The sequence below is a fragment of the Haliotis asinina genome, chromosome 2, assembly GCF_037392515.1.
Source record: "Haliotis asinina isolate JCU_RB_2024 chromosome 2, JCU_Hal_asi_v2, whole genome shotgun sequence".
In the NCBI taxonomy this organism is placed as follows: domain Eukaryota; kingdom Metazoa; phylum Mollusca; class Gastropoda; order Lepetellida; family Haliotidae; genus Haliotis; species Haliotis asinina.
The window spans coordinates 4,526,870-4,538,482 of NC_090281.1; the positions used below are offsets into that span (position 1 = coordinate 4,526,870).

General features: G+C 40.4%; 1 protein-coding gene across 2 annotated transcripts; it reads left to right on the top strand.

The window, feature by feature from the left end:
* Window positions 1-1,328: 1,328 nt before the first annotated feature.
* On the top strand, window positions 1,329-7,082 carry LOC137272201 (uncharacterized). 2 transcript variants are annotated; one of them, XM_067804556.1, is made up of 6 exons: window positions 1,329-1,400; window positions 3,239-3,275; window positions 4,268-4,384; window positions 5,483-5,602; window positions 5,891-6,016; window positions 6,787-7,082. In XM_067804556.1, exons 1-6 carry the CDS (start codon window positions 1,344-1,346, stop codon window positions 6,924-6,926), a joined length of 597 nt encoding a protein of 198 aa, XP_067660657.1. In that variant the 5' UTR covers window positions 1,329-1,343; the 3' UTR covers window positions 6,927-7,082. The 2 variants fall into 2 exon arrangements, with proteins under 2 accessions (XP_067660657.1, XP_067660658.1); XM_067804557.1 differs by lacking the exon at window positions 1,329-1,400 and adding an exon at window positions 2,060-2,122.
* Window positions 7,083-11,613: the final 4,531 nt, after the last annotated feature.

Consider the following 11,613-nt stretch of genomic DNA (forward strand, 5'->3'; position numbering starts at 1 on the left):
GAAAACAAAAAGGCCGCTAATGGTCCACATTTAGAGGACCAGTACACGAGATATTGCCAGCCATTGCACTTGCCTATGTTAAGAGGTCAAAGCATAACCGAATAAGGGTAATTCTTCGAGTCAGCAGGCTTAGTTTCCCAGCAATATTGGAGCACTGTCACGACGAGAGACACCAGAAATGGACTTATCCCAGTGTGCCTGCCGAGTGGGTGCCCTATGCCTTTTCCGAACCATTGTTGTGTCCAGTCGCGCCTTAAGACAAAACTATTGGGATATTTTGCAAATTCTTTGTTACAGTGCACACTACAGTTGGAACAGACAAACAGTTGACCACAACAACTGTGCAAACACCAATGAGAGGCTTGTCAAATTATGTTTTGTTTGCCAAGGAATACGAGATGTCACTTCACACAATCTGTGGTAAAGGCCGTGAACCAAATATGCTGACAAACATTTCTTGGAGGTTTTTCTGATTCAGAGGGACTGGTGCTGAAATGGTAGATGATATCACACTTAATTCAGACAAAATGTATTAAGTATGCACAGATGTGGTTTCCGCAACATATATGTATTGCTTAGTCACTGAAACAGTTTAGTTGGCGTTACGCCACATCATCATTGCTCAGTCAATAGAGTGGCGACATCAAGTCTGTATTCATAAACATTTAAAAAGCAAAGTCGTAATGAGAGTTTAAACAAAATATATCTCCATTACTTTATTATTTGAAAACAGGAAATGTTACAGCACAAGACTGAAAAACAAACAATCTGTCATACACAGTAGATAGTTATAAGTTATGAGACAGGTCATATTCCCTCTGGATGTTAACAATGAGATGCCCACTCATGGGAAATGAGATCGTTAACATCTATCATTTTCCGTGCATTTGAAAGTCCACACATTGGGTAGAATATGCTTCATGATGAACGTTTCATCCTTCAAGAAAGACATTGTAACTTGTCCAAGGATAACCCCCAAAAGGGTAATATTTCGACTCTCGTTTCGGAACATTATATGTGTCATATATCCAATCTACCTCATACCCACAACCATACAGTTGACCCCAACAGTCATGTAAACACCGATCATTGACTTGCCAATACTTGAATGGTTTGCCAAGAAAAAATGTCACTTCAAACATTGTAAACATCGTTTATTGATCAAATATGCTGACTACACATTTATTGTAGGTTCTGTTGATTCAGACCGACTGCTGCTGAAACTTTAGACGATATCATATTTAATGCAAGAGAAATTATAAATTATGCACAGGTGTTTACACTGCATAGTTACTTAAAGAGACGCAGCTTTGTAGTTGAACATTTCACAGTGTGACATCGCCATGCCACGTACAACAATTCTGATTGTGGCCCTGAGCCTGGCTTTAGCGAGGGCTGAGGTAAGTACAATACCAGGGGCCTAGCTATCATTATGAAAAATAGGGCGATGTGGGCTGACACACGATTGTCTCTACCAAGTTTAGGCAAGTCCTCAATAATATCTAAATAAAAAATAAGTCACCTATTGGTCATCGACAAGAAAATTGGGAAAAAAATACGGAAAACATGAATATGGAAAATACACTTGATGGGCAGCTACTTGAATCTTTGCAGAAGTATCCCCAGTCAGTTCATAAATGTACCTTTCGTGAGAAATCGACAAGCGACCCAGTCGTCTGAGGAGACGCGATTTGCTGTTAGAAGTCGGCACCTCGAAACCTGTTATTGAGGGTTCGAAACACGCACGCACGCACGCACGCACGCACGCACGCACGCACGCACACAGAGTGCGTTTAAAGTTTCAAGATAGTTAACACACGGGATAACCGTAAACGAGACCCGTTTGAAACACAACATTGATAGTGTTTTCCTAATATATGTTTCTCCAAAGGAAATAATCTTCAATTTTAAGCATACGCCAACATATGAAAGGCAGCTTTTGTTGGTACTTGTCCGGAACGGGCAGGCGCGTTTGTTCAAGTCAGCGTGTTTGACTGAGAGAACGCCATATGGCTATCTTGGTACTTCGACATTATATATGACAGCTCAAAGTACTGATAAGCCTCGAATGTTCTGTAGAGTCAAGATGTGTACTCACCTCTGCGTTCTGTTCTTTATTATTGTAAGTATACCTGAATATTATCTTAATATATCATAAGTCTTATGACAACAGAACAATGTACACCGGTTGCTGACAATTGGGTACAACACGCGTTCCTTTAGTGGGAGGGGGGTCGACAAAGTGACGCTGGTCGCATTGGGCGGGACTGACCTTGGCATTACTTTGTTCATATGTAGTGCCGTGGAAGTGCGTCTGTTTAAATGTAGTTTCGTTTGCAGTTTTCTGAGTATGTACATAAATATCATGCTATAGCATGTATCCGCGTAATTATTTAATTTGTCGCCCTTGTAACATGCATATCTGACACTGTGTTGCTAGATTCGGCGGTGTACAGTAGGCAATGAGGGCAATAATGTTGCAATGATGTTTGGTAAGGCATTTACTGCAGTCATCACAAAGAAAATACAGTAAAAACCTCAGCGTTCTGTCAACGATTCCAGTATTGAGGAGAGGGCTTCTGTCAACTTTCCTAGAACTCAGGAAAGGGTTTTTGTCAACGTTCCCAGTACAAGGAAAGGACTTCTGTCAACGTTCCCTGTACTGAGGAAAGGCCTTCTGTCAACGTTTCCAATACTCAGGAAATGGCGTAAACCTTCCCAGAACTTTGTCAAAATGCTTTGACCTGAAAAAGTACGAGCCAGTGGATGTTTTTTCGTGAAGCTCTGAAATATCATATTTTTTTGTGCAAAATTAGCATCAGACAATGTTACAGTATTCGTAGCTATTTGTGTTCAAACAGTACAATACTAATGTTTTATACCTTCAATCTGTTGCGAACACCGGGCGTTATCTCTGTGCGATAGTGATTTCTCAAAATGTTCAAATGGCATAGTTGTAAGTGTGCAATAGACTTTACATTTAGCAGAGTTTTATCATGAGTGTGGAAAGTTCTTTTGTCCATGAGTATGGACAAAGGATCTGTTTACTAGGTTTTGCAGGACCGTTTGATTACCGGAGCAGAAACCCCATAAACTAAGCTAGCGGAACCGGAACCTTCTGTGTCCGCCCATCGGACAACATGCAATAGCGGCGGCCACTGAAGGCCTTAAAAGTACAATGTACCTAAGATGTACGCCATGTCATCTGCATATTAGAGCACCTTTTCTTCTCTCACAGGCATCCGCTCAACGAGGAACAGCACAAGGTGGCGCAAGTACATATTTCTTCATTTTGTCGTGAAAGATGAGCAGTTCCATCAACAAGAAGATAGAACAATTCTATTCCAGCTTCCGCTGGATATGTATGTAGACATGCTTATTGACTGTAACAACAGGGAGCATAAGTGAGCATGCTTTATGCTATAGTCTGCATTGTAAGTAATGTATACTAGCGGACAGAAAGGAAATGTGAACCAATTAATGCATAGAATGTAAAATATTTACAAATAACCATAAATAAACATGAAGGAAAGCAAACCTTCGTCAAATAATGTCACGTATCGCGTATGGCACGCGCACTTTGTGCACAATGAGCCAACTTTTGCATGCTCTTTGGGATTGAAGCTTACACACTGATACAAATCAACGGAACCATCAAGGGGTCGCCTCGAATGTTCAGCACAGGTTCTCAGGGGCATTGTCTCACCCAGGAATCGTGAAGAGTTCGTCTCGAATGTTAACCACAGGTTGTCAGGGGGCATTGTCTTACCCAGGAATCACCAAGGGTTCGCCTCGTGTGCAGTGTTTGCAATACTTTTATTTGCTAGTTGGCCAACAGGGCCTGCTACCGCCTGCGGGCTATAAAATCTGCAGGCCCGGATGAAATCTATTAAAATCTATTGAAATCTGTTCAAATTAATTCAATGAAAACAAAATAGTCTAAACTGTGCACATTCTCACACTGTTTCTACAAACTCCGTTAGTAACGCCTATGACGCAGTGAAATGTTACAGGAATGTTACAGGAATGTTACAGACAGTCGTTGTAACCTCTCTCTCTCTCTCTCTCTCTCTCTCTCTCTCTGTGTGTGTGTGTGTGTGTTTTCATGTTTATGATGTACTTATCATGAGTTGAGTTGGTCTCGTGACCCTATGCCTGAAATAAAGCTGATAACTCACGTTTTAATCACTCACTAATGGTAGATTGCAGAGTAAGAATCAGTTTTCTCAAACTGTATGTTGAAACATAACAGGTTATCTTATTTCAGGACCGTCTGACTCCGTGCTACTGACATCAGTTACGAGTCTGAAAAACGAGGGTACTCAGTTGAAACTTGTATCAAAAACCATCAAGGACGCTGTCTATTATGACGTTCAGGTTTCAGGTAAAACGTTCGCTAGTGGGTGCTACTAAAGTGGAATGGATTTTCCGATTCTGCTGTTCGAAATTATGCATTGAACAAGTACAACAGCGCTCTATGATGTTCAAAATTATTTTGAATTGAAAGTGTATCGTTTCCGATTTATAATTTTAGTAAAAACCGATTTAGAGATTTATAGAAGATCCGATTCCCGCATTAACGATACAGTAAAGCGGGACAATTATTTCGGATTAACTACACGGTCACGTGGTTCCTAATTTGCCACAGCTGTGTTCATTGTTCATTTGGAATTGCCCAAATGCAAAGGGACTTAGTATCTTTGGCTAATAGTTCATTTTGAATAATCCAAGTGTATTTTGCAGGCAGAAAGTTCACCCGAGGGACAAATTCAGCCTGTTAAAAAGGTTGGACGCGTTAACTCACTTTTGGACGAAACGTTACCCTCGAAATGGGTGCAGAGTAGATCCCACGAACTGGTGTTTTGGAATCATGAAATGGTTTTCTCTTTTCACAAACAATCAATAGTATTACTTTTTACCATGCTCCGTGATCAAAGACATTATTTCCGTGATTTCTAGAAATCAATTTGGATTCATCTTTTAAACTTAAAATCAGAAATGTTGCCTCTGAGTGATCTTTCCTTTGTGGTTCCTTATATGGATGAGGCCACTCTGTAAGGTGTCCCGGCAACGGGAGTAAGGGTGTGCATTTACTGTCCGGTAAATGGCCGGTTACAGAATCTGTACTGAGCGTCTGGTTTCATTTTGTTTTACGAAAAGGAATGTGGCAACGTTGGTGGTAACAGTGGTTGGATAAGTGGATAAAGTCACGTAATTGGTTATGACGTAATTGATTGATTTAGACTGGTTTCCTGTGCAAGACAAACAGGTTATGTCCAGTGAATGACCAGTTACAGAAACTCACATACTATACATTAGTTATATGTACGTTTTCGTGCTGCAGTTTTGTCTATATCACCTATATATACTTTTAAAAAAAAAACCGCTTTGAACCAACTACGGTTATCCCGAACATCAATACGTATGCTCCATTATCTCGCCACAACCGATCTCTACTGTAATTAATTATTTGATATTTCAGGAGATTCTGCCCTGACGAGCATGCTATATGATCTGCAAACCATGGGTCACGACCTGCTGGTCGAGGCCGACAAGGTCAGGTCCTACGCTGAGAAGGCTATAAGTGAACTAAAAGGTCAAGGTAAGGATCTGATACCTCAGCTTTTGTTGCCTGTGTTTAATTATCAAAATTGAAATAAGTTAAATATAGATATTTCATTGTGAAGCACATACTAAGGATTGTGTTGTGGGGAAACGGGCAGAAAATGATTTTGCATTGCTTCAGAAACGAAGCAAATTTTCCGAATTGGATATTATAACAAAAATTGATAAATTTAATATCAAGTTATTAGCAGTCTAAAAGAACCTTTGTGTCGGATATAAATTACAAAAAACAACCCGTAGTATATAGCTAGCTATTTTATTTCAGCGCCATCGTACTCTGCGATACAACAAGACATGGCTGACACGGTAACGGAGGCTGGAGTATTCAAACCTCAAATAAATTCCTTCAAAGCCGCCATGCAAGACTTCATTGCTAAAGCGAAAGCTAGAGGCAAGTATAGTTTGGTGTATCTGTCTGCGATAAGACAAGGCTCTGAGACCTGACCGCTCTAAATCTATAATCATTATATGCCTTTATACAGAATATTCAGTGAAAGGTATCACCCGAGGTGGATTATATCGAAAGCTGGATCACGATATTGTCAAGATTTCTCCAGTAGATTTATGCGAGGTGCCATGACATGGAATTAAGCTCAGGTTGAAATTATGCTACTTACAGAGCGACGTGCATGCACGAATGTGTGATGGAGATTGCGCTACCCACGACTACTGACGGTACTATTGTGGTTAACCTACTCAGATACCTTGCCACAATCTCACCTCAGTAAACTCCTTTCTCTGTCCTTTATTGTCGAGCTCAAGGCAGGGATATCAGGTTCTACCTTGATACATGTATAGCCTTCAAGTATATGCGTGAACTAGAGGTGGAAGTGTTTTAATCTGCCTCGTGACTGGTGTGAACGCGATACTGCAGTGAAGCTTTCTTCCATTGCGATACACAGTCTTTGCTGATGGGCAGTGCAACGAAGGAACACATGTCATACATAACTTGAACATATTAACATTCACAAGTGACTCATCTAGTCTTGCCCTGGACAAATTAGTTTTTTTTAAAAAATTGCGTCTGTTCATCCAGCGGTAATGGGTACCCGGTGGGATAGGTGATAGGAGTCCTAAACCGGGGTAATAATGTGCTTAGATACAGGTGCTTTATACATAAGCATTATTATAATATTTTGGGTTTTTTTTTTCATTTCTCAGGTCACTCCAACGATTCACTGATATCAGAGCTCACAAAAATAGCTGGTTACGGTGACGAACTGCTGACTCGGACAGCTACAGTCGTAACTCACGCTCAGGCCATTGCAAGCCAGCTGCAAGGCGGGCAAGTCGTTGGTTAACTTTGTTATTAGGCGGGAGCAGGTTTAACCTTGAACTATAGCACCACTTCATGAGTTTAAATATCTAATGAAGAAATATCGAGATTTGAATTTGGATGTAAAAATGCACTAAAGAGATGTCATATTCCATCAGACAATAATAAAGTGTGAAGTCAGGTTTTTATCTTGTAGTTTATGGTGCAAGGTTACGTTTGTTCATTATGAACCACAGTTTAGTGACATGCTGTTTGATTGCCGAGTGTAATAAGTATGGGCACCCATATTAACCCCTTGGATTCCACAGGGACATACATGTCCGTCCTCTTCACCCCTCACTTTGCGAAATCCAATAAAATACTAAATATACCACGCACGTATATATACTTCACAGTTTTGCATTTTGCAGAAAATTGCCTGTTTCCTGATACCATCCACCGTCATCTCGGACAAAACTAAAGTGCTTAAAACTGCCTTTCAAAATAGGCTTCATCGTAAATGTCGCCATTTTTCACACTGTACAAATTCGCGATTCAGAACGTTATTTGTTGTATGTTTTGAAATATGAAAATCGGACAATTACTGGGAGTATTGAATTTCAAAAATAGCATATTAATGATCACCAATATCAAGTTTCCTTTAATCCTTTAACCAGTAATGATAATTCTGAAACGTCGCCGATGAACCCAGAATCGGTTGGGATGTTTTCGAAAATACACTTCCACGAACGCCAAAGTGCGCATTCCGCCATATTGGATAGTGTTTACAAAATCAATTGACATCATTCCCATTGTGTTTATTTATTCCCATTGTGTTTATTTATTCCCATTGTGTTTATTTGTATTCCTTCCACATAAGCACCCGCGCCGGTGTCACACGCATCGGTATACAGATGCATAGAGGGTGAAACTCGTGCGAAAGTAACAGTTCCTTTAAAAACGCACATAAAATCACACCACCAGGCAATATCTGTTCTGCATTCTGCATCAAGTTTTACTTTATGCTGACCACCTTTTAACACACCTTTTACATCAAACTTTCTCCTGAGGAAGGTCCGACCACCCTGAACAACTTGTGCTGCCCAACACAGCTTGCCTACAAGTGATTCCAGCTGTCTCCTGCTGACCCTGGTCCTTACTTGAAACTCGCACAGTGTTGTCAACAACTTTTCACATTCCTTCCCGGTAGTGAAAACGTTAGCAACATTGTGTTTATTTCTATTCCCCAAAACACTATTTTTAACTTTGACTGGGACCATCAACTTTTCTCCAGTTGATGTCAAATCCTAAGCAACGGAGCTCATACACAAACACTGGCATAGCCTTAACACAGTGCCCCTTGTTTGTGGAAATGATCATGAAGTCATCAAGGTATGCAATAACAGATATTCTGAACCGACACCACATAATTACGCACACGGCTCTGGACAGGCATTGGAAAATACTTGGACTTTTGGTAGTCCCGAAAGGGAGGCGTGTGTCTACCATATAACACGGACATGCCTCGCCTTCAAAAGTCCAACACACACCAGTTAAATCATAATTAGAGGGATGCACCTATACCGATCTGTATGCTTGTTTATATTCTATCTTTGCAAGATATGTCGACCCTATGTATAAGCTGCTTTACCACATGCAAATCCATATATGCGCACTCACACTCTGTCATATACACGTTTAGCAGTGTTTACGAATGGTGGTTCCACGGAACAGGACATTGGGTCCTGTAAGTTTCAGACGTCTGTCAGATCACTGAAAATTCACAGGACCAACAGAATAAAATTAAACACACATTTCAGATTCAACATTTCTCATAATTGGCATTGAAAGTATTAACATTATATAATACCAAACATTATAAACATAAATTTATAAACAGTGAACAAGTGTCACGTGCCACAAATAACAACTTCAGACAAAGTCATTGTAATATATTCAGTCAGACACTGGGGCCAGCAGGTTGGAGACTTCTGTGTGACCACTGGCAAGTGTGCCAGATTTGTCAGACGGTCAGACACTATTTGTGAATACTGGTTTAGTCCCTTACCCTTTGGAAGGCTTGCGTCATGTATGTCCCCGTTCCAAGGGGACTCACAATTTTAGGGCGATGTGAAACCAATTTAAAGTGACCTGACAACAGTTCTGCCTTTAGCTGCTCTTCAACAAGAGGTCTGTTAATAAGCGCAGATCTGTGATTTTGGCAAAACACACTTTCAACTGTACCAAATATCCTGCACAACTTAATAGAAACCATCTTTAACTCCATCCAAAATATATGTCCTGTCTTTATAGTCTTCAGGCAACAGGCTGACCCACGCGTTGAAGTTTAAACTATTGTGCGTGGGGTATGCAAGGTTTTTCAGTTTTCTGGTGCAGGCATGTTTTGCATACCTGGAGCCATACCCTGGCTATATCCCACGTTGCTTGGCGGGGTGAAAGTGTGGCTGCTCGATGGATGAGGGCCTCTGCACAGTAAACACACGTGAACCAGTTTGCAATCAGATAGTTGGCACGAAAATACACTGTTATATCAACAGCATATTTCCCTACCGTCTGCAGTAAAATGACCTGGTGGGCCTCGTAACCTTTGACTTTGGGATCCACCATAACCCCTGTTGTCGCTCTTCCCTTGCGTTAACTTGTTTCTGCCCAGAACAAGCTATGTCTCTTTGCCCCACCACATGGTGCCTATAACACTGTTCATCTTTTCTCACCAGCTGATGTTCTCGGAGAAACTGGTTCGGAGTTTCCCACTGGAAGCGCTCCTTCGCCTGCATATACCTATACTCCTTGTCGTATAATAAAACTGAAGTCCAAAGGTTTCTACTTGCCAATTTGAAAACGTCACGCATAAAGCGGTGGCAGTCCAACACTCTTTGCATCGAGGCTCCTTCCTTAATCATCTTATCGAATATGCCTAAACTAGCATAGCTCAACATTTCCATGCTAACACTGCGAAATGTGGGTTTGTTGCTACCCAAGTTGAGTCTACCGTTGTCAAACTGCAAATCGCAATGTTTATTAACATCAAGAGAGTTCACCCACACGAAATCCGTGATCTGACGAGCATTACCTTCAGTCATGTCTGTTGGAGTTACTTCTTTGTGCTGATTGACCTCAACTTGATCACGTTGCGAACGCATGCTTTCAAGGTCACCTTGCATCTTCCTTATTTCAGCTTTCAATGAATCATTTCGTCTTTCAAGCTTCAAAGCCTGCAATTCCGTTTCCACACTCAAGCACTCATCCTGTGCAGCCGAATACTGTTTTGGGGCGTTGAAAACCAAGTGTCCCCGATCTGCGAGGTGTCAAAACCTCACACATCTTCTTCCCCGCGCCCTCTCGTTTACCTCTATCCATGATTCTGGGGCACTAAATGATTCCATACAGCTTTCCTTTTTCTTTGATTATTTTAAATTTTGCCGTGCACGCCATGCTACCATGCTTGCCAAGTTTAGTGACGTAATGAAAGGGGAAACAACTCCACTCACCATGCAAAATACAATATTCAATACAATAGAATCAAATTACATTAATGGTCTTTGTCACCAATACCAACTGTCTAGCTAAAACGAAACGAAGTATACTTGGTATGAAAACGAACGCTGTGTTCGAAAGACAGCGCTCGTTTGAAATGCAAACAGAAAAATTCCGATTTTACACTACGTAGCATTTCAGGACATTTTCCAGCATCCAGCCGTGTAATCATTGCTTACAATGGCTCCATGCGCTTAGTATGTTCAGGGGAAGAGTATCGTAGCAAGAAATAGCAAATTAAAAATAGATGCAATGCAATCATTTGATAATTCACAAGAAACTGTTAAACTTTTAGTGTAGCGCGACGCCATGGCTGATGCAAAATCACGCAGAACTACAACGGTACTTGTCGGCATTTCTGGTTCCTCCGTCATTTACAATGCAAACGATAAAAACACATCACAATACACAGATAGTCAAAATAATTCTGATTACTTACATCTCACATTTATGTACAAAAGATCCCTGAATCAAGGAAAGAGTCCTCACAAAATCCGGTGTACCCTTATCAGGGACCCCGCCATTTTGAAATAAATCGGCCATCGGTAGTGATCTCACACAGCAACATTGTTGCACATATTAGGCAATTTCTTTGAGGTGAAGGTCGGTTGACAGATTGGCCATATCATTCCGATTGCACTGTAGGTACTCTGAAGTATATTTTGCGTATCGATCAGATATTTTTTCATGAAACTGATTTCAGTATCTACATATTTCCATGTTCAACACCATATCATGTGTGGATATAAGGTATCCGTTTTTATTCTGTGAAAGCTTTTGATTGTTTGAATAATATATATTACATGGGAAATTGACTCAGTAAGTGTATTATACCACATTTTAAGCCTCTACACAAGTGTTGGAAGATCACACGAAGTATTAATGCAACATGTGCTTTAGTTAACTTTGATGTTACAGTTATTACTCTACAATATTCAATACGTTGGGATAAATATTGCAGTTTCATATTAACAGATCAATAAACAGCGATTTAATTCCAACTTATAAGTAAAACTGATAATATTAATGAAAAAGATTTGTAAATTTTATGAAATGTAGAGGCACACGTATTTAAAGGAATTGTCTTGTTCATTGCATTGGTTTGTGTCGTTTTTATAGACAAAACTATTATGAAAATTTATTGACCAGGTGCGAGTTTGTCAAAAACGTGTTAT

Coding starts and splice junctions, on each gene's coding strand:
- LOC137272201 (XM_067804556.1), top strand. CDS start 1,344: ATGCCACGTACAACAATTCTGATTGTGGCCCTGAGCCTGGCTTTAGCG. Junction 1,401..3,238: donor TGGCTTTAGCGAGGGCTGAG/GTAAGTACAATA, acceptor CTTCTCTCACAG/GCATCCGCTCAACGAGGAAC. Junction 6,017..6,786: donor TGCTAAAGCGAAAGCTAGAG/GCAAGTATAGTT, acceptor TTCATTTCTCAG/GTCACTCCAACGATTCACTG.